This window comes from Anolis carolinensis, unplaced genomic scaffold (assembly GCF_035594765.1).
Source record: "Anolis carolinensis isolate JA03-04 unplaced genomic scaffold, rAnoCar3.1.pri scaffold_55, whole genome shotgun sequence".
NCBI lineage: Eukaryota > Metazoa > Chordata > Lepidosauria > Squamata > Dactyloidae > Anolis > Anolis carolinensis.
In genome coordinates, this window is record NW_026943864.1 from 12,828 (window position 1) to 36,610 (window position 23,783).

The window sequence follows — 23,783 nt, forward strand, 5'->3', positions numbered from 1 at the left end:
TCAAGATGGCAAACGTATTAATAAGTAAGAACACCCAAAGCAAGGCGAACATATCTCAGGTTGATTTGGCAGAATTTGTTTGCCTTCTTCCATCCATAACAACAACAACAATTGCACAACATGTACAAAAAGGCCGCTTGGGAACAATGCTTCCGTTGTAAACACTCCCTTGACCCTGCCCCAAACCCGCAACCTGCCCACAAAGCATTCCCCAAAAATCAATGTTGGAAACAAACTTCCAGTAAATGTTGGAAACTATTCGAATCAAACCGCAATATTTACTAGTTATTATCATGAGATTTCAAACCTGTAAACAGGTTTATAGACGGCATAAACGATTTCAACAAGGCAGAACTAAAATCTAGACATAACGTATCAAAAATTCCAAGTACAGTAGAGTCTCACTTATCCAACATAAACGGGCCGGCAGAACATTGGATAAGCGAAAATCTTGGATAATAAGGAGGGATCAAGAAAAAAGCCTATTAAACATTGGATAAGCAAAAATCTTGGATAATAAGGAGGGATCAAGAAGAAAGCCTATTAAACATTGGATAAGCAAAAATCTTGGATAATAAGGAGGGATCAAGAAAAAAGCCTATTAAACATCAGATAAGCAAAAATCTTGGATAATAAGGAGGGATCAAGAAAAAAGCCTATTAAACATTGGATAAGCAAAAATCTTGGATAGTAAGGAGGGATCAAGAAAAAAGCCTATTAAACATTGGATAAGCAAAAATCTTGGATAACAAGGAGAGACTAAGAAAAAAGCCTATTAAACATAAAATTACATTATGATTTTACAAATTAAGCACCAAAACATCATGTTTGACAAGAAATAGACAGAAAAAGCAGTCAATACACAGTAATGTTATGTAGTAATTACTATATCTACGAATTTAGCACCAAAACATTGCAACATTGACTACAAAAACAATGACTACTAAAAGGCAGACCGTGTTGGATAATATAGAACCTTGGATAAGTGAAGCTTGGATAAGTGAGACTCTACTGTAATTGAAAGAGATTTAAAAGGGTTTTAAAACAACCATGGACAAGGTTCAAAGGAAATTAGGCTTAGTGAAGACATATAATAAAAAAAACCACATGTTGACTAGAAACCAAAAAAAAAATAAGGTAGCAACACTGGTGCAGGGAGGGTCTGCAAAAGTAAGGAATTCTACAAGTGGGATGCCATGGCTGAGAAGACCCTCTTCTGCATCTGTCCCCCCCATCATATTGTCCATATGGATGGGATACACATTAAAGATGAGGGTTGAATGAAAAGTAATGCCTCCACCTTCATAACTCCTCAACAGATGGCAGTACTGGTCTGCGGCAGGTCCTGGCTTATTTAGTAGACTCTCCTCTACAGTTCCATTTGGCGGGAAGCCTTAGCATTGAACGGTTGTGTTGTTAAAGTGCGAAGTATGGAACCCTGCGCAGACAGGGAAGCCTTAGCATTGAACGGTTGTGTTGTTAAAGTGCAAAGTCTGGAACCCTGTGCAGACGGTCGGTCAATGTGACTTAAGCAACGTGCAGTCACTGAATTCTTGACTGCAGAAGGTGCCACCCCAAAGGAGATTCATCAGAGAATGAAAGGTGATTATGGTGATTGTGTTGATGTGAGTCCTGTGCGTCGTTGGGCAAGTAAGTTTAAAGATGTTGAGGTGGGAACACCTGACTTATGTGACAAACAAAGAGTTGGATCTTCTGATAGCCAAGCAAAGCAATAATGTGACCCACATGTTCTTGTGAAATGCCAATGATGCTTGAAATTTCTCTCTGAGTGATACGATGATCATCCTGAATCAATCTGCCAACCTTTTGCTTGTGAAACTCGGTGGTTGCTGTCACAGGACGTCCAACTCTTTGTCGGTCACACAAGTTAGATGCCGCATACCAGGACTACTATACAAAATCCCAGAATACTTGTAAAGTATCTATACAAACATACGATAGTCTATGTACAAAGAAAATGTGTCCAAATGACATATATTATTACAGTTCCCCGTACAAACACTCGCAGTTGAAATCACCACAAGCAGGGTCACTCAGTGAAAGCAATTAGGCACTATATAGAAATTCATTGTTGCTGAGTATAACAACTCCTGAAGAAGGGGATTTTCTCCCTGAAACAGGGTACAAAAATACCCGGGACCCCTGTAGACTTGGGACTTTATTTAGACTTTATTTTCGAAGACTTTTTTGAGAGCGGTGCTCCATCATTATTTTCTTCATTCCAGTATACAGCAACACGACCAACCATCTGTTTAAATTGTTTGGAAGATATTTTCATTGACTATGTATCCCTGAAGCCTATATACATTGGAACCAATACCAGACTTGAATAACTTTTGTGTTAGAGCTGTTGCTCCTTTTCATTTTGCCGGGTACGGCCAAATCGAGCTTTGTACGGGGAACTGTAATAATATATGTCATTTGGACGCATACCAGGACTGCCATGTGTTGAGGAGTTACGAAGGTGGAGGCATTACTTTTCATTCAACCCTTGTATGATGGGAAACAATGAAAGTAAGTCCCATTGCTGAATCTTGAGACCCTGTATGCCTGGCATTGCCAGATTGGAAAAATCAATTTTTGGTCCAAATTCCTAGAGGAAAAATGCTCCTAAACAGCAACATTGTCCTCACTTCCTAACCGCAAAAAATAAAATAAACCCAAGAGGGTCTCAAGGCTTTAGACACAACCTTTGCAGGACCACTGTCCCCATTATTAGAAAGTATAGTTTATGAATATGTATTGTTCGGTGAAGTTAGAACTCAATGAACTAAAGAGTTAGATTGTCCTGTATGAAGCAACCAGTGGAAAATTGCCGCAGCCTCAGTACCAAACATTTCTATAGATTTAAAAGTACATCTGGTTCAGCAAAATAACCGATGTTTTGGGCATACTGGATATCACAGTGTCTTTTTCAGAAAGAATTGGACAATTCAGTTAAATGTTGGCAAGTTGATACAGATAATGCTGTTAGGAATGGTGGGAGTTGGAGTCCAAAACATCTGGAGGGCCGAAGTTCACCCATGCATGTCCCAGGCAGTCAACTGTGCCGAGAAAGCTTGTATTCCTATTTGGATTATAGTAACTCTTACATCCAAATTTGCATCTATATATATAAAAAAATTACCATTGGCAGATTTAATGCAAATCTGTGTGCTCTTTCGTGCCTCATTTTGGTGATGCCTAAGTGGCTGCCCTCGGGAAGATGGCGAGGAGTGAATGAAACGAGTGACGTTCAAAAAGTACAGGCTGTGACAATTACCTTAAAGCCAAAATGGACGTAAAGCATCGACGCATGTCGCGGTGAGTATTTTACATATGTTTAAGCTTTTCCGTAATTGTCACTGCCTGTACTTTTTGGCGTTTCGTTTTCCTCTGATCTCAGTGTCCACAATTTTTCTCTCCCTGTCTTTGTGTATGCACATGCAAATACTGTATATACTCGAGTATAAGCCTAGTTTTTCAGCCCTTTTTTAAAGACTGAAAAAGCCCCCCTCAGCTTATACTCAGGTGAGGGTCCTGGATGGCTTATATTTGGGTCAGCTTATACTCAAGAATATATGGTACATTTATTATTTTTCTCTATTATTGTTGCTGCTATTACATTTATTTTACTATATTTTTATTAATATTATTAACACAGTAGCGTCTCACTTATCCAAGCTAAATGGGCTGGCAGAACCTTGGATAAGCAAATATCTTGGATAATAAGGGGGAATTATGGAAAAGCCTATTAAACATCAAATTAGGTTATGATTTTACAAATTAAGCACCAAAACTGGATTATCCAAGGCATTTTTGTAGTCAATGTTTTCAATATATCGTGATATTTTGGTGCTAAATTCGTAAATACCGTAACTACTACATAGCATTACTGCGTATTGAACTACTTTTTCTGTCAAATTTGTTTTATTACATGATGTTTTGGTGCTTAATTTGTAAAATCATAACCTAATTTGATGTTTAATAGGCTTTTCCTTAATCCCTCCTTATTATCCAAGATATCCGCTTATCCAAGGTTCTGCCGGCCTGTTTAGCTTGACTAAGTGAGACTCTACTGTATTTTTATTTCTGAAATTTACCACTCTCGGCTTATACTGGAGTCAATGTTTTCCCAGTTTTTTTGTAGGAAAATTAGGTGCCTCGGCTTATATTCAGGTCAGCTTATACTCGAGTATATATGGTATATATGCCGACAGCATTGGGGAAGAATCCAACTCTGATTAAAACGGCTTATACTCGGGTGCGGGCTTATATTCGGATCAGCTTATACTTGAGTATATACAGTTATTGGAATCTATTTTTATTTCTGAAATTTCCCACCCTCGGCTTATACTGAAGTCAATATTTTCCCCTTTTTTTGTGGTCAAATTAGGTGCCTCGGCTTATATTCGGGTCGGCTTATACTCGAGTATATACGGTAATTGGAATCTATTTTTATTTCTGAAATTTACCACCCTTGGCTTATACTGGAGTCAATGTTTTCCCAGTTTTTTTGTGGTCAAATTAGGTGCCTCGGCTTATACTTGAGTATATACGGTATATATGCCGACAGCATTGGGGAAGAATCCAACTCTGATTAAAACGGCTTATACTTGGGTGCAGGCTTATATTCGGGTCAGCTTATACTCAAGTATATATGGTATATAGGCTGACGCTCCTTGCGGTCATGCCAGCCACGTGTTATTTGAGTGATTATATTGCTTCTGTTTATGTGATTGTTTTAGTCAATTGTTATGTTTTTTAAAAAATTCTTATAGCGTTTTATAGTGTTTTCAGTGTTTTATTGTACAATGTTTTATGCTGATTTTATATTGGAAACTGCCCTGAGTCCCTTTTGGGAGAGAGGGCGGCATACAAATAAACTTTTACTTACTTACTTACTGACAGCATTGGGGAAGAATCCAATTCTGATTAAAACAGCTTATACCCGGGTGCAGGTCTTGGTTGGCTTATATTTGGGTCAGCTTACACTCGAGTATATATGGTATATTTATAATTTTTCTCTATTATTATTGGTATGATTAGATTTGTTATTTTACTGTGATAATCAAACCCTGTCAGAACAACCAGCTTGAAAAGGGGAAGGACTGCTGTGAGGTTATCCCTGATGAGCAAGCCAGGTTCTAGCTACATATTTGCACAGTACAAAAGCTGCCCGGGCCCTGAAATCTTCCTCAAGCGTGAGGCTGCTGCAGGCAAGTAATTCTGGGTTTCAGGTGCTCTGACTCTGCCCACCTTCTACCTGTAAGCTGCAATTATCCACAGAGCAATAGCAGCCAGGTTCAACAACAGGTTGGGGATGGATGACATGCTTATCTATCAAGGATGCCTGTGCAAACATCCTTTGCTTCCCATTTCTGTGTCTGGCTTGTGTCCACTTCTGATTACTTTTGCTGTACTATCGTTTTGTTGTGTTTGGTTTATAATTGGAAATTATTAATTAGTTACATTGCTTTAACTACATCTTGTTTGCGATCTACGTACATGTATGGATACCTAGGCTTTAAAAATGGGTAATCCAAAATCTTACCCCATTGATTAAAACATACACCTGGATAGAGAGAGGTATGTTATTGTTGGGTTACTATGAGTTTTCCAGGCTGTATGTTCCAGAAGCATTCTCTCCTGACGTTTCGCTCTTTATTTTGAAACATTTTAATAACTGCCTCATGTTTACAAAACACACTTAGTGCACTTTCGCCCAGTTCGTTTTTTATGATTTTATTGCTGTATTTTAATATGTCTTTACTAATGTTTTTGCTGTTTTTTTAACATGTTTATTCTCATTTGCGCGTGGTTTTTGCTGTTTGATGTGTTCCTTATTGTATTTGCTCGGGCTTTTGCCCCATGTAAGCCGCCCCGAGTCCCTTCGGGGAGATGGAGGCAGGGTATAAGAATAAAGATTATTATTATTATTATTATTATTATTATTATTATTATTATTATTATTAAATCTGGGATCTGAGACTTAAGCAAAGTCTGTTGCCTTTTGCTCCTCTTGCATAACCGCTTGCTGCTTTGTTTCATTTTATTAGGGGACTGATACCTTCTGGGTGACACAATGGAGGAAATGTCCTTCTCGTTCGTCCCCTCCAACCCTGTCCTGGAGGGTCTGGAACAGACAGAAGGGTGTCCTTGGATGACTTGAGCAGACAGGCTGAGTCATCTGTGGGTCCCTGGGGGGAAACTTCAAGGTTTGCAGGAATATAGCAGGGGAATAATTCAGCAGTGGGGATCCAAACCCTGGATTCCAGAGTTCAGTGCTCAGATCACTACAGCTTTGATTTGAATGCAAAAGCAGGCGGTTGCCTTATCTCACGTGAGACAACTGGCTCATCTCTCTCAAGGGTGGGTCAATGTCTTCTTCAAGTATCAGCTTTTTGCTCCAACTCAAAATTAGGGCTCTGCCTACACCCTAAATTTGGGATAGGGGAGGGTGGAAGAAAAATTGTTCTAAAATATTGTGTCAGATTCCAGTTCTCCTGCTTCTGAAGAATGGGTTGATTGAAATAGGAACATAGGCAATAGATTTACACCGAGACAGGGAACTGCTGGATCCAGTCTACAAAGAAGTCCTCTGTCTTGAACTTTGGGCAAAAAAGCAACTGTCTCTGAAACATTTTCATACTGCAATTCTCGGTATCTTCTAAGCAACACAGCCTAGCGGGGAGATTCTCAGAGATATAGCCCAAAATAGTAACTTTATCCATCTCTGATGAATGCTGATAATTTGGCCATCCTGCATTGCACAGCCTGCCTTTAAGTTGGAAGTTCTCCTCCTCTATTTGAAGTGCTAATTTAAAGATGGAAAATCCCACGAAGGAACTGCATAGACCAGGGGTCCTCAAACATTTTAAGTGGAGGGCCGATTCACTGTCCCTCAGAGTGTTGGGGGCCCGGATTAGGATGAAATAGTCCAAAATTATGATTGTTGTTGTTGTGTACCTTCAAGTCATTTCAGACTTAGGTCAACCCTAAGTCTAAAGTTTAGGACAGAGGCCAGGTCAGTGACCCTGGAGGACCTTAGTTTGGGGACCCCTGATCTAGACGATCTCATTAGACCATAGGTAAGGAAAGAGACCTCCAAAGACCATCTAGATGGTCTCATAAGACCATAGGTAAGGAAAGGGACCCTCAAAGGCCATCTAGACGGTCTCATAGGACCATAGGTAAGGACAGTGACCTCCAAAAGCCATCTAGATGGTCTCATAAAACTATAGATAAGGAAAGGGATCCTCAAAGACTATCTAGATGGTCTCATAGGACCATAGGTAAGGAAAGTGACCTCCAAAAGCCATCTAGATGGTCTCATAAGACTATAGATAAGGAAAGGGATCCTCAAAGACTATCTAGATGGTCTCATAGGACCATAGGTAAGGAAAGTGACCTCCAAAAGCCATCTAGATGGTCTCAATAGACCATAGGTAAGGAAAGGGACCCTCAAAGGCCATCTAGATGATCTCATAAGGGCATCAGAAGACCATAGATAAGGAAAGGGACCTCAAAGACCATCTAGATGGTTTTGTAAGACCATCGGTAAGGAAAGGGGCCCCCAAAAGCCATCTAGACAATCTCATAAAACCATAGGTAAGGAAAGGGACCCTCAAAGGCCATCTACAGTCTCATAGGACCATAGGTAAGGAAAGTGACCTCCAAAAGCCATCTAGATGGTCTCATAAGGCCGTAGCTAAGCAAAGAGACCTTCAAAGACCATCTAGACGATCTCATAAGGTCGAAGCTAAGCAAAGAGATCTTCAAAGACAATCTAGACAATTTCATAAGGCCATAAGTAAGCAAAGAGACCTCCAAAGACCAGGTAGACTTAGATCAACCTTAAGTCTAAAGTTTAGGACAGGGGCCAAGTCAATGACCTTGCAGGGCCACATCCGGCCCACGGGCCTTAGTTTGGGGACCCCTGGAATAGACTGTTGTAGTTCAGCAGCCAGGGGATGATGGGTTCACTGAAGACTCAGAAGGGATTGTGGGATTTCCTGGGGTTCAAAGTGATACAGACCAAGGGAATGAAATTGACTCAGACCGTGCTGAGCTCCAAGGTCAGTCACAGGAGCCAGAAACAACATCATTAGATAAGGGGAGGAGAGAAGAAGAATGAAGTGAAACAGAAAACTCAAGGGAAAGTACCTGGTGGTATGGAGATAAACCAGGATCTCTGTTTGCACATCAGGACAGAGAATCAATTCCTAAGGTCAGCATGTTTACGTGGGAAATAGATAAAGTTCATGGGAAACACCATGACTTCATGACTGCTTATTAACGGCCAGTTGTTTACCTTTAAATTAGTTCAGGCAACATTGGTGTTCGAGGGAGAACCTAGGCCTGAGTTCTTGTGTCCTGCTCATGGGATTCAAATATCTTGGAAGGTTGTTTATATTCTTGCTTTGTGATTCTTGCTAAGTTTTTTTTCCTAAGGATATCTTTTGCTTATGAATTTATGCTCTACTTGTGATTTTTGACTATTCCTGGACTGTGTGACCTTTGGATTTTCATGAGACATTTGGAATCCTGTAAGATTATCACCTATTGCTGAACCTGTTTTGTATTACAGTAGAGTCTCACTTATCCAAGGTTCTGTGTTATCCAAGGCAGTCTGCCTTTTAGTAGTCATTGCTTTTGTAGTCAATGTTGCAATGTTTTGGTGCTAAATTTGTAAATACAGTAATTACTACATAACATTACTGTGTATTGAACTGTTTTTTCTGTCCATTTCTTGTAAAACATGATGTCTTGGTGCTTAATTTGTAAAATCATAATGTAATTTGATGTTTAATAGGCTTTTTTCTTAATCCCTCCTTATTATCCAAGATTTTCGCTTATCCAATGTTCTAATTTTATATTTAATAGGCTTTTTTCTTAATCCCTCCTTATTATCCGAGATTTTCGCTTATCCAATGTTCTAATTTGATGTTTAATAGGCTTTTTTCTTAATCCCTCCTTATTATCCAAGATTTTCGCTTATCCAATGTTCTAATCTTATGTTTAATAGGCTTTTTTCTTAATCCCTCCTTATTATCCAAGATTTTCGCTTATCCAATGTTCTAATTTTAATAGGCTTTTTTCTTAATCTCTCCTTATTATCCAAGATTTTCGCTTATCCAATGTTCTAATTTTATGTTTAATAGGATTTTTTTCTTAATCCCTCCTTACTATCCAAGATTTTCGCTTATCCAATGTTCTAATTTTATGTTTAATAGGCTTTTTTCTTAATCCCTCCTTACTATCCAAGATTTTCGCTTATCCAGTGTTCTAATTTTATATTGTACTAGCTGTGCTCGGCTATGCGTTGCTGTGGCAAAGTGGTGGTGGTATTGGTTAAAAGTTGTTGTGGAATTTTTATTTGACGTTATTTGTACTTTTTAAAATTAATTTTATTGTAACTTATCTTTTTTATTTATTATATTTTATTATTTTGTAGTATTATTTTTAGTTATTTTGTTATTATAGTATTTAATTTTTTTAGTGTTTTTATTGTATTATTTGTATTTATTTTATTTTTTATTCTTTTATTAACACTGGGCTGAGTGGGTTGCTAGGAGACCAAGTGGGCAGAGCTTAGAGCCTTCTAAGTGGCAGCAATTGGATAAAAACAATTATTTCTCTCCCTCTAATTAGGACTTTATTTTTCTTTGCTTTTTGTTGTATCAACCTAGAGGAGTGGATGAGGGGTTGTGCTGTCAAATTTCGAGGTTGGGGGGCCTGTAGTTTTGTTGTTTTGTGGGTCGCAGTGATGCCATCACTCTTTTATATATATAGATAGGCTTTTTTCTTAATCCCTCCTTATTATCCAAGATTTTTGCTTATCCAATGTTCTGCCGGCCTGTTTATCTTGGATAAGTGAGACTCTGCTGTATTCCTCTTCTTTCTTATTTCCTGCTTTTTCACATATTTTATGTATTTTTACAGTCAACTCTTTACTTATACTCTGGATTCTTGTGTGTTGCTGTGGTCCTAGGTGGCATCAGGCCTGGAGGGCAACCTAGAACTTGACATTGTCTATCAACAATCCCATTGGCCATGATAGATCAGTGGTCCAAAATCATGATTTCCCAAGCTCGAGCCATCTGTTCCTTGAAACACTCTCCTACGACTCCGGATACCAATTACAAATATTGGCTGGACAATTTGGAAATAATTGGAGGTGGAGGAGGATTTTCCTAAGCATTATTGTGAACATTTCTGGAACACGATGGCCACTTCATCCTGATGTTAGAAACATGGCTGGGTGTGATACACCATATGCCCAAGCTCTAAACCTCGCCATCTGTAAAGATAATGAACTGAGTGATGGCAAGAGATGAATGGCAGAAGCTGGCATTGTAGGACTTTATGGAAGACCAAGGGCCATGGCAATTTACAGTCCAATCCTACAGAAACCTGGCACCTCCTGGACAGAGCACTAAATATCCCACCACGATGCACAGTCTCCTCGGGAAGGCATGTCACGTCCTTCGACTGATGGGGCCTCGTAAGCATCTCTGTGCATGATAAGGGAGTTGTCATGCCAGCCAGCTGCTATGGCTGGTTGACTGCTCAATCGCCCAATCCTGATGGACAGTTCTGAATTTGAGCTGCATCCAGGGCCAGCTTGAGGCAGGGGACAATATGGCACGTTGCCAGAGGTTACCTTTTGGTCTACAGTTTCCTGGGGATTTGGGGAGCTGTAGCCCAGAAAAGGAACATTTTCCTGCTTTGCTAACTTCATATCCAGAAGCTAGCCAAGGATGCACTTGTGTCTCCTCTGACATGGACAATGAGGCAACATCCTGAGCTATTTCCAGTTAAAATAATTTGAATATTTATTTATTTATTTATTTATTTATTTATTTATTTACAACAGTTATAGCCTGCACTTCTCGCCCGAGGGGACTCAGGGCAGCTTACAAAAATATTGGGTTGCTGTGAGTTTCCCAGGCTGCATGGCCAAGTTCCAGAAGCATTTTTCTCTCCTGACATTTCACCCGCATCTATGGCAGGCATCCTCAGAGGTTGTAGGGTCTGTTGGAAACTAGGCAAGTGGGGTTTATATATCAGTGGAAGGTCCAGGGTGTGAGAAAGAACTTTTATCTGTTGGAGGCAAGTGTGAATGTTGCAACAGGCCCTGATTGTGGGAGGTCCAGGGCGGGAGAAAAGGACTCTTGTCTGTTGGAGGCAAGTGTGAATCTTGCAACTGGCCACATTGAATGGCCCTTCAGCTTCAAAGCCTGGCTGCTTCCTGCCTGGAGGGATTCTTTGTTGGGAGGTGTCAGCTGGCCCTGATTGTGGGAGGTCCAAGGTGGGAGAAAGGGACTCTTTTCTGTTGGAGGCAAGTGTGAATGTTGCAGCAGGCCACATTGAATGGCCCTTCAGCTTCAAAGCCTGGCTGCTTCCTGCCTGGAGGGATCTTTTGTTGGGAGAAGTTAGCTGGCCTTGATTGTGGGAGGTCCAGGGTGGGAGAAAAGGACTCTTGTCTGTTTGAGGCAAGTGTGAATGTTGCAGCAGGCCACATTGAATGGCCCTTCAGCTTCAAAGCCTGGCTGCTTCCTGCCTGGAGGGATCTTTTGTTGGGAGAAGTTAGCTGGCCTTGATTGTGGGAGGTCCAGGGTGGGAGAAAAGGACTCTTGTCTGTTTGAGGCAAGTGTGAATGTTGCAGCAGGCCACATTGAATGGCCCTTCAGCTTCAAAGCCTGGCTGCTTCCTGCCTGGAGGGATCTTTTTGTTGGGAGAAGTTAGCTGGCCCTGATTGTGGGAGGTCCAGGGTGGGAGAAAAGGACTCTTGTCTGTTTGAGGCAAGTGTGAATGCAAGTGTGAAGCTTGATTAGCACTGAAAGGCTCGGCAGACTAATTCAGCCAGATAACTCAGCCATAGCAGAGCACCTGATGAACCAACCTGTATACAGCATATTATCTGAGAACGCAGAAATGCTGGGCCACTCTCACAACCACCATGTCACACTATACAGAGAAGCCTTTGAAATACGCAAGCATGTGGAGAATTTCAACTGAAAGGAGAAAACCATGAAAATGGACAAAATCTGGGGGAATCCTTTGTTGGGAGGTGTTAGCTGGCCTTGATTCTTTCTTGTCTGGAATTCCTGTGTTTTTTAAATGTTGTTCCTTATTTCCTGTCCTAATTCTGTCCTGATTTTAGCCAGATTTTGTTCGTTTTCATGGTTTCCTCATGAATACCATTTTCCTGCTTCTTGAAAGGTGGTTGGATTGGATCAGTGGTTCCCAAAGTTATTTGGCCTGCCGCCCCCTTTCCAGAAAAAATATGACTCAGCACACCCTGGAAAGAGGGGAGTGGCTTAGAGGGGTGGGCGTGGCTCCTGCTCAAGAGGGCGGGACTGAGCCTCTCCCCTAGACCCAGATTCAGTGCTGGGAGGGGGAGGGGGAGGTGGGCGGGGCCACAAATGGGCGGCCAGGACTGGAATGGGCGGAGTTACGAGTTCTGAGGCAGGGCTGAGCTTCTATCCCTGTCTTGCGGTGCCTGCCAGGACACAGGGGGCAGGGCTAGAGGAGGGGGCGGGCCTCTTCCCAAGTGCCTGATGGGGCTGAACCTCTATACCCCACCCCTGTGTTCTAACAAGAGCCTCAGGAGAGGTATAGAGGCTCAGCCCTGTCTCATGCTCTTGGAAAGAGGCCACGCCCCCACCCCTAGCACCGCCCTTTAGTCCTAAAAGGCCTCTCAGGAGAGGTATAGAGGCTCAGCCCTGTCTCAGGCTCTTGGAAGGAGGCCCCGCCCCCTTCCCTAGCTCCACCCTCTGTGTCCCAACAAGCGCCTCAGGAGAGGTATAGATGCTCAGCCCTGTCTCGGGCTGTTGGGAAGAAGCCACGCCCACTCCTCTAGCTCCACCCCCTGTGTCCTAACAGGTGCCTCAGGTGCTCAGCCCTGTCTCCGGCACTTGGGAAGAGGCCCCGCCCTTCCCCTGGCCCCGCCCCCGTATCCTAATAGGTGCCATCACCGCCCCCCTGGATCTCTGCAGCACCCACTAGGGGGCAGTAGTGCCCACTTTGGGAATCACTGGACTGGATGGCCCACGAGGTCTCTTCCAACTCTATGATTCTATCAGTTGGAAGGGCTTGGGCTGTGTCTTCCTGCATAGCAGAGGGTTGTACAGGATGGTCCTGGGGGTCTCTTCCAAATCTAGGATTCTGTAACCACGTTTCTGATATGGGAGCCACCATCCATCATAGAAGAGTGGCATCATGCTTCTCCTGCCCTGATCTAGTTGGGGGCAAACTCCTTCACTCGCTTGCATCCTGGTTCACTATATCTTGGTCCAAGAACTCCATTGTATCTTGTGTAGACAAATTTAGCTCACACCAGCTGGTACAGTATGTGAATCCCCTAGAACCGCATCCAAAGCAACCAATGAGCCAAATGCACAAGGCTGTTAATAATCAGATCATAAGCATAAGTCACACAGTTCATCAACGTGAAGCGACACGAGATAAAACCATCTTTCTCTGGTGCTCTCGAGTTCTCTCCGCAACATGCTTTTTCTTTCGGATACATGTTCACATTCCAAACAACCAAAAGATATATATATATATAAATATATAAAATTCAGCAAGAGACAGAGGCAATGTCAGAAACCAACATGAGATGAGATGGTCGAGGCGGATGGCAGGAGAGAGAACGAGAGACTGAGAGTGATGATGAAAAGAGAGAAAAAGAGAAAGAGAGATGGAAGCAGGTTTCGGAGGAGGAGGAGAAGAACTTTGAAACTCATTTGTTGAAAGAAACATAAAACCATACCTTGGCTGTTTAGCGTCAGGTGAGCCGGACCTTGAAGGGGAAGGAAAGGAAAAAAGAAAGAAAGAAAAAAGACGAGTCATATAAACGCACGGAAAAAAGGAGGGTTTTCCCCTCTATGCCACAATTTAAAAGCTTTTTTTAACTTGTGACAGACATCCGGGTCCCCCAGCAGATAGAGAGGGGAAGGGAGTTGAGGGTCGGATGCCGAAACAAACAGAAAGGAGAGGAGAAGAAACTGAAAATCCCGGACAGAGCCAGACAGAACCAAAACAAGAACAAGAGAGGGGAACAGGCTAGAACAGAAAAACAAATTAAAGTTGGGTTTCTTTTACGGTTTAAAAAAAAAAAAGCATTTTGGGCAAATGGCCACATTGCCCAGTGGGAGAAAATGCTTTTTTTTTCAGGAGAAAAACAACAAAAATGGGTGGGGGGTGGGTGGGAGAGAACTACACAAACCAAGCAGCCTTGAGGGGCGAGTGTTGTGTTTGCAGCCGTGAGCGAAAACAGCTCCAGGAAGGAAGATTGTTAGTGGTGCGAAAAAATGGTTTGCAGGACTCTCCTGGTGGAATACTTTTTGGGAAGGTGTCAGTGTAGTAGGCCAGGGAGGGAGAGCCCAGCTGTCCATGGGACCGGAGGAACATTTCCACCCTTCCCATCAAACCAACCAACATCTCTCACCCACGAACCAGCAATGATAATACATTCTGGATGAACACCATGTTATATCCCTTTACCACAGAAATATTGTGTAAGCCCCAAAAACTGACCTACCACCACCTTGGATGGGGGATTGTACAGCCAGAGCCATCGGGTAGGAGACTTGGGATCAATAAGAACGCGGAAATTTGGTGTGCCCAAAGCCAGTTTCTCAGTCCATCAATTTCAGTGCTGTGACAGAGGTCTCCCATGGGCTTTATTGTGAAATTCCAAGACCTTTTGCATGCTAGACATTTGTAACTGCCACTCAACTAGAACTTTACTCCCACCCATAAAAAAGCTGGTTTGAATTGGAGCAGAGAAACTGGCAGTCGGGTTCTCCACGGTATCAGGTAAGCCAAACCTAGAGATGTCAGGCATCAAACCTGGGAACTTGTATATGCAAAGCAGATATTCTGGACTGAGATGCATCTCCTAATTTATAGCAGCACATTAACATGCTTTATTTGACCTGTTCGGCAGTAATGGTGTAAGTGCCATTGATCACATGTAAGTGCAATTGACCACATCCCTTTATTGTGCACCACCACTACCAGTTTGAAGCCCAGGAGAACAATTCCCAAATAGAAAATGACATTGACCCTCCCTGTTGAAAAATGGCCTCTCATGAACCTGAAATGACCTAGAAGGTGCTCAAAATATAGCCCAATTCACCACCAATTCCACTACGTTATGTTGTAGGCAAGCGTCAACCTGAATGTGGCCTCCAACCACCAATCCTTGACCACTTTGATCTTTCCTAGCTCTTCTTGGAGCTCTGTGATCTTGGCCTCGGGATCTCATGATTGCTCTACAATGGAGCTAGGTCTAACTCCCCATTTCCCAAATAGAAAATGACATTGACTCTCCCTATTGACAAATGGTTTCTCTTGGACCTAAAATGACCTAGAAGGTGCTCAAAATATAGCCCAATTCACCACCAAGTCCACTATGTTATGTTGTAGGCAAGCGTCAACCTGAATGTGGTCTCCAACCACCAATCCTTGACCACTTTGATCTTTCCTAGCTCTTCTTGGAGCTCTCTGAAGTGAAACCTGGGATCTTGGCCTCAAAATATAGCCCAATTCACCACCAAGTCCACTATGTTATGTTGGAAGCAAGCGTCAATCTGAATGTGGCCTCCAACCACCAATCCTTGACCACTTTGATGTTTCCTAACTCTTCTTGGAGCTGTGTGATCTTGGCCTCGGGATCTCATGATTGCTCTACAATGGAGCTAGGTCCAACTCCCCACTACCCAAATAGAAAATGACATTGACCCTCCCTATTGACAAATGGCCTTTCATGGGCCTAAAATGACCTAGAAGGTGCTCAAAATATAGCCCAATTCACCACCATGTTATGTTGGAGGCAAGCGTCAACCTGAATGTGGCCTCCAACCACCAATCCTTGACCACTTTGATCTTTCCTAGCTCTTCTTGGAGCTCTCTGAAGTGAAACCTGGAATCTTGACCTCAAAATATAGCCCAATTCACCACCATGTCCACTATGTTGGAGGCAAGCATCAACCTGAATGTGGCCTCCAACCACCAATCCTTGAGCACTTTGATCTTTCCTAGCTCTTCTTGGAGTTCTCTGAAGTGAAACCTGGGATCTTGGCCTCAAAATATAGCCCAATTCACCACCATGTCCACTATGTTATGTTGGAAGTGAGCATCAACCTGAATGTGGCCTCCAACCACCAATCCTTGACCACTTTGATCTTTCCTAGCTCTTCTTGGAGCTCTGTGATCTTGGCCTCGGGATCTCATGATTGTTCTACAATGGAGCTAGGTCTAATTCCCCACTTCCCTAAAAGAAAAGAAAAAGATCCCCATACTCATCAATCCGAACAAAGAGTAGACATTTTGCAAGCAAAGTACATACTACATCCTTTGGCTACCACAAAATAGATGAGCACGTCTTGAGTGGTTGCGTCATGCTAATGTTCATCTTCCTCTATTATTCTGCATTAGTCACAAGACAACATCAGATCACAAACACATTTTGCATCACTTAATTCCATGCTCACCTCCTCCATTCCTATTCTTGAACGATTCGAATACATTAGAATTCTTACTTTATTGCCATGGGGAACCCATTACTTGAAAATGCGGGATATGAATTTAATCAGTAAATAAAGTAAATAAATAAGCATGCGTTGACACGCTATGGATGTTTCTCAAATACAAGACAGACAGCGAGGTTAACACTGGCCACTCATCTGGTCACCTGTGGTGAGTAAGCCTTCGCCTCCGGGCGAATGTCTTCCAGTGACTAATACTGATATATGCGCAGAAGGACACATATTATCGTGAGCTGGTAATTTCTGAAGATTTCTTTGCAAGACTAGACTGAAGGTTGCTAAAGGGCAAACAGTTATGGTCAGACTTTGTCTAGCAATCTCATTTTGTTCACTGGCATTGATACAGCAAAGTGCCGAGTTCGATTTGCACCAGTCTGCGCACCCATGCCCAGGAACTCGTTATTTCAGGCCCATTGGTTGTGGGTTCAATGGTTGCGTTATACTCTGTTATCATGTTAATTTTATTCTGTTTTATGTATCACAGTGTGTTATTTTAATTACCGTATATACTCGAGTATAAGCCGACCCGAATATAAGCCAAGGCACCTAATTTGACCACAAAAAACAGGGATAACTTGTTGACTCGAGTATAAGCCAAAGGTGGGAAATGCAGCAGCTAATAATACATTTCAAAATAAAAATAGATACCAATAAAATTACATTACCGTATATACTCGAGTATAAGCCGAGACAGCTAATTTTACCACAAAAAAACTGGGATAACTTATTGACTCGAGTATAAGCCAAAGGTGGGAAATGCAACAGCTAATAATAAATTTCAAAATAAAAATAGATACCAATAAAATTACATTACTGTATATACTCGAGTATAAGCCGACCCGAATATAAGCTGAGGCACCTAATTTGACCACAAAAAACTGAGATAACTTATTGACTTGAGTGTAAGCCAAAGGTGGGAAATGCAGCTGCTAATAATAAATTTCAAAATAAAAATAGATACCAATAAAATTACATTAATTGAAGCATCAGTAGGTTAAATGTTTTTGAATATTTAACGTATTTCAAATAAAAACAATAAACTAGCTCTGTAAGTGGAAACGTAAGATCAACAAAAACAATATGGTATCAACAATAATTTTATACTACTACTACTACTACTAATAATAATAATAATAATAATAATTCATTTGTATCCCACCCTATCTCCCATGGGGACTCAGGCCGGCTTCCAACATAGTAACAGGCAAACATTCAATGCCTATATAAACAATGCAGAGCTAGATATACATCTATAATTATATATACAGTAGAGTCTCACTTATCCAACACTAGCTTATCCAACGTTCTGGATTATCCAACGCATTTTTGTAGTCAATGTTTTCAATACATCGTGATATTTTGGTGCTAAATTTGTAAATACAGTAATTACTACATAGTATTACTGCATATTGAACTACTTTTTCTTTCAAATTTGTTGTATAACATGATGTTTTGGTGCTTAATTTGTAAAATCATAACCTAATGTGATGTTCAATAGGCTTTTCCTTAATCCCTCCTTATTATCCAACATATTCACTTATCCAGCATTCTGCTGGCCCGTTTATGTTGGATAAGTGAGACTACTGTAATTCATTTGTATCCCACCCTATCTCCCATGGGGACTCAGGCCGGCTTCCAACATAGTAACAGGCAAACATTCAATGCCTATATAAACAATGCAGAGCTAGATATACATCTATAATTATATATACTAATTTCACATATGCATTTAATGATTTAATCAGAGTTGAACAGTCATATCTTAAATTACAGTTTGATGTAAAGATTCAAAAACATGTAAACTACTGATTCCTCAATTAATGTAATTTTATTGGTATCTCGGCTTATACTGGAGTCAATGTTTTCCCAGTTTTTTTTCTGGTAAAATTAGGTGCCTCGGCTTATATTCGGGTCGGCTTATACTCGAGTATATATGGTATTATATATTATTATATTGTTATAGTGACACAGGAGACATGGTGGAATGATGTCTTCCTGTCTGCTTCTTCATTCTGGCTCAGAGCTCCTTTGACGCATCAGGAATTGGTCTTTGGAGTGTTTTCAAAGCCGGAGGTCCCATGTTAAAGTCTTCCTGATTTCCATGTCTGCTAAGACCACCTACCCATTCATTACCTCCCAGTACAGTCTTGATATATAAAACAGGATCCCGAGGACTAGGAGGAGGATAAGCAATATGGGGCCACATACTTCGCTCCTGCTTCTTAAAGGGTGCAGTTGATATCAGATCAAAATGCCATTACTATTCCTTTTGCACCAGCCCTTCTGTCACCATTCATCATCGCGTCAGCTTTCGACCTGGCACTGGCAGCTGTTTCCGAAAAAGGACCCAATTTCATGCAAATGAGGGCTTTGCACTCCCTTCTTGAATGTGCAAACACACATGCTCTCTCTATCACACACTCACACACACACCCACAGCAATCAATCTGTCAAGTGGCCACAGCTTATGCGCCCATTCCATACTCACTGGTGCAAAGCACACAGACTGATAGAATGCCTGATGTTCTCCCAAAAAGAAAGAATACAGTGTTCCCTCACTTATCGATGGGTTTAGGTTCCAGGTTCAAATCCAGAGAGCGGAGTGAGCGCCTGCTGTTAAGCTCCAGCTTCTGCCAACCTAGTCGAAAACATGCCAACGTGAGTAGATCAATAGGTACCGCTCCGGTGGGAAGGTAATGGCACTCCATGCAATCATGCCAATGGCCACATGACCTTGGAGGTGTCTACGGACAATGCCAACTCTTCGGCTTAGAAATGGAGATGAGCACCAACCCCCAGAGTCGGACACGACTGGACTTAACGTCAGGGGAAACCTTTACCTTTTTACCTTACATTATTTTAAAAATAAATATAGTGTCCCTACTTCGCGGATTGTCACTTATTGCGGAAAATATATTTTAATACTGTATTTATACATTATTTTAAGGGGCCCCTGGTGGCACAGTGCGTTAAAGCGCTGAGCTGCTGAACTTGCAAACTGAAAGGTCCCAGGTTCAAATCCGGGGAGTGGAGTGAGCATCCGCTGTTAAGCTCCAGCTTCTGCCAACCTAGCAGTTCGAAAACATGCCAATGTGAGTAGATCAATAGGTACCGCTCCAGCGGGAAGATAACGGCGTTCCATGCAGTCATGTCAGCCACATGACCTTGGAGGTGTCTACGGACAACGCCGGCTCTTTGGCTTAGAAATGGAGATGAGCACCAACCCCCAGAGTCAGACACGACTGGACTTAACGTCAGGGGAAACCTTTACCTTTACCTTATACATGGAAAAGTTGGAAGGAGCTAGCCATGTTCTGCTCCATGAAGAGGACTGAGAAGGGACATGGGATCATTCTTTAAATAGCTCATAGGCTGTCACAGAGGGTAGCACCAGGCTTGTAGTTATAGGAGAGTAGATTTTGATTGAACATTTGAAGGAACTTTTTGACAGTAGGTGTGGTTCAGCAGTGGAACCAATTTCCTAAGGAGGTGAACTTTTTCAAAAGACCTTGGACAGTTCCCTGTTGTGGATACTTTGGCTGGAAATCCTGCCTTGAGCAAGGAGGCTGCACTCGCGCCCATGAGCTCTGTTACAACTCTGTCATTCTGAGATTTTAAGCTGTCTTACACTGCAGTGGACCACTTGCCTGTCTTGCTCAGTATTCTGTGCATCGGCCAGCAGTGATTCTCCAGAGTTTCTTGACAGAAATCTTTCTCAGCCCAGCCTTTCTCAGCGTCTGCATGCAAAGGAGTTGCCCTCCCACTGAGTTGCAACCTGTTTGCAGCCATTCCTGCGCTTCTTTCTTCCGCAATCAGATAGGGGGTAATGGGACTGTAGGACAACCAAGATCTCTATAAATCTCAATTGAATCAGTGAGGTCTTATGCTCGACAGCATCCGGCTCACCCAGTTCTTGCCAGGTGGAGCCTGCACCTGCCTTAGGATCCTATATCTTCCTGGAATTTCATTTCGCTGCTCCCAATCTGCTTTTCGATGAGGAGTTCATCCAGGAATGCATATAGATAAATCCCCGGTGACTTGCAGTGTTTTTATGCTATACAGTTCTGTGGAACTACCGTATATACTCGAAGATAAGCCGAGTTTTTCAGCCCTTTTTATTTTAGCTGAAAAAGCCTCCCTTGGCTTATAATGGGGTCAAGATCAACAGAACCTGGAGGACATTGCTTGCAATATATGATATATATGTATCTCTCTTATCCTCCCTTAGCAGTGTTTAGTTTTCCAAAGCCTCCCTCGCTCTTAACCAAGGGAATGTTTTGAAAAGGTAGAGAAGCCCTTGCAAGTCAGGAAGAAGAAAATATATATCCATTAATCTTATAAAAGCATTTTCCCCTGAAATATTGGTTAAACTCTCCTACAGATAGGCATTAACCCCCCTGCATGCATTTGCAATCCCTATGTATTTATATACCTGTATCTATCTAGCTATATACATTAATTTTATATATGAATTTTCCCCTCATATCTTTGCAGGTCTTTGCAAATCCTATATACATATAGATCCATGTATCTGTATATCTGTATCTGTATATATACATTATTTAACCCACTGATGCCTTGATTAATGTAATTTTATTGGTATCTATTTTTATTTTGAAATTGACGAGTAGCTGCTTCATTTCCCACCCTCGGCTTATACTCGAGAATATACGGTAAGTATTTTGGCTTTATCTTACAGAACCCTCACATTTGTAGTTTGGTGAGCAGCTTAAAGTTTTACATAGATGAGCATTAGAGCTCCCTAGTAAAGAATTCGTGACCAAACTACAAATCCAAAGCTTCCTTAGATTTATGCATTGGCAGTGAAAATAGTATGAAACTGTTGTAACTGTCTAGTGTAGGTGTACTCTAAGGAGCCCCAAATAGATGACTTGTGAGTAGATTCTAGTAGTGGGTGGCATGTGTAAAAATTTGCTAGCATAGTGATGGGCTTTTGAGAAGGAGATGCTGGAAATGGTGCGTGTATGGTACGAGGGTTATCCAGAAAGTAGATTACGTTTTGGAATTAAAAATGAACAAAGTATAGGAGAAAACATTTACCATATGCAGTTGAAAGCCATACCCAAATACCACTTCTCAACATAGTCCCCATTGAAATCTAGGCACTTATCATAGCGATGAAGGAGCTTGGCAACTCCTTCCCAACAAAACTCTGCTGCTTGCGCCCTCAAAAAGTATAGGAGAAAACATTTACCATATGCAGTTGAAAGCCACACCCAAATACCACTTCTCAACATAGTCGCCATTCAAATCTAGGCACTTATCATAGCGAAGAATGAGCCTGGCAACTCCTTCCCCACAAAACTCTGCCGCTTGCGTCCTCAACCAGCCGGTCACCCCTTTTCGCAGTTGCGCAGCGTCGCCAAAACGCTGCATTGTCAGCCACCCTCCCCATTGTTGGAATGAGGATGAAGAAACAACTCCCACCCAAAGACTCCAAAAGATCCCCACACGGAGGGTCGCACACGTGAAGTTCTGGAGTCTTTTGGGTGAGAGTTGTTAGCCCCAGCTTCTACCAACCTAGCAGTTTGAAAACATGCAAATGTGAGTAGATAAATAGGTACCACTCCGGCGGGAAGGTAATAATGCTCCATGCAGTCATGCCACTGGCCTCATGACCTTGGAGGTGTCTATGGACAACGTCGGCTCTTCGGCTTAGAAATGGAGATGAGCACCAACCCCCAGGTCGGACACGACTGGACTTAATGTCACCGGCATTTTCCTGGCATTTCCTTATGGGTGCCTAAATACCTCCCAGTATTTATCTATTCACATTTTTCTTTTGAACCACTAGGTAGGTGAAAGCTGGGCTAAAGGCTAGGATCTCACCCTGACTCAAGCTTCGAACTGTCAACCTTTCGACTAATAAACCAACATTTCAGCTGGTAGTTTAACCTGCTGTGCTAAAGCCTGGCCCCAAAGATAACTGCTCAAGACTGTGTGGAAGGGGCTGGTCCTGAAGCATTTCTGGAACTGGTTGTAATATGATTTTATTTATTTATTTACAGCATTTATATTCCGCCCTTCTTTCTCACCCCGAAGGGGACTCAGGGCAGATCACATTGCACACATAAAGGCAAACATTCAATGCCATAACATAGAACCGAGGCAAAGACAGACACAGGCTCCGAGCTGGCCTCGAACTCATGACCTCTTGGTCAGAGTGATTTGTTGCAGCTGGCTGCTAACTAGCCTGCACCACAGCCCGGCCCAATGCACAGGTATGCATGAGAAGTACTACAGTTGATAATGAAAGGCATGGCAGGGGATTAGACCACACAGCCCAACTCTGCGATTCTACGATTCTGCATGCAAGGCAGCTGCTATGGAAAGATGCATATTGCATGCACTTGAAGGTGTGAAATGATGAAACGTGAAGGTGAGCGCGATGCACCAGGCACTCAAGTCTCCCTGCAAAAGGAGACTGTTGCTTTGTTTCATTTTCTTGCCTCGGTCGCCTGCCGTGGGTTGCTCCTTGGGCAACCCCCCCCCCACCCCCCCTCCGCCCCCACCCCCCGCCCCCAATTGCCTTGCTTGAAGCAGCGAGGATGACGACGGGCAGAGCCTGAATTCACAGCCTGCCCTTTGGGATTTATCCTTTCCACTTCACTATGTAGACGCGGAGAGTGGGCGGATGTGTGCGAACGTGTGCCTTTGTGCATTGCTCACAAGTCTCCCTCCCTTTTGCTCCCCTTGAGCCAGAAAGGACTCAGAGAGAGGAAGGGTTACATAGGGGTTCGGGGCAGGCTCTCAATAATAGAGGGGGTGTGATAGTAGCAGGGAAGGGGAAAGCCATGCGGGTGGTGCGCACATGTCTCCTGCTTTCTTTCGTCTCCAAGTTCCCTCTGGTTTTGTCCGGCTGCAAGATCCTAACCGGAGCCAATTCCGGCTCACTTAGTGGGGGCTGCCGCAGCCGGAGCAATATGGCCGCCGCCGTCATGCCTGAGGGACCACTGGAGTGGTCTCCATGGCAACGGGAGGAGAGAGCAGCATCCTAATGTGCTCAGACTCCTTTTCCTTCTCCGCTCGGCTCAGGCGCTTGACAGGCCTTGGAAGACGGGAGGCGAGGACCGGGACCCTCAAATCTGCATCCTCCTCCCCTCCAACCCACATCTAGAGTATAGACGCAGGCATGGGCAAACTTCAGTCCTCCAGGTGTTTTGGACTTCAACTCCCACAATTAATAATAATAATAATAAT

At 42.6% G+C, this 23,783-nt stretch overlaps 1 protein-coding gene and 1 long non-coding RNA gene across 5 annotated transcripts in view; one reads left to right on the forward strand and one right to left on the reverse strand.

The window, feature by feature from the left end:
* LOC134295006 (neurexin-2-like) overlaps positions 1–23,783 on the reverse strand; it is an 87,400-nt gene that overhangs the window by 12,747 nt on the left and 50,870 nt on the right. For 3 of the 4 annotated variants that reach the window (XM_062966966.1, XM_062966964.1, XM_062966967.1), the window contains exon 2: positions 13,781–13,810. The exons of the other annotated variant lie outside the window; for it this stretch is intronic. In XM_062966966.1, coding sequence (XP_062823036.1) covers positions 13,781–13,810 — 30 coding nt within the window. The remainder of the gene's footprint in view (positions 1–13,780; positions 13,811–23,783) is intronic. 4 annotated transcript variants of the gene reach the window in all.
* The window catches only part of LOC134295007 (uncharacterized), a 30,281-nt gene continuing 15,615 nt past the window's right edge, over positions 9,118–23,783 (forward strand). The window contains exon 1 of the long non-coding RNA XR_010001589.1: positions 9,118–22,962. This is a non-coding gene — a long non-coding RNA (uncharacterized LOC134295007). The remainder of the gene's footprint in view (positions 22,963–23,783) is intronic.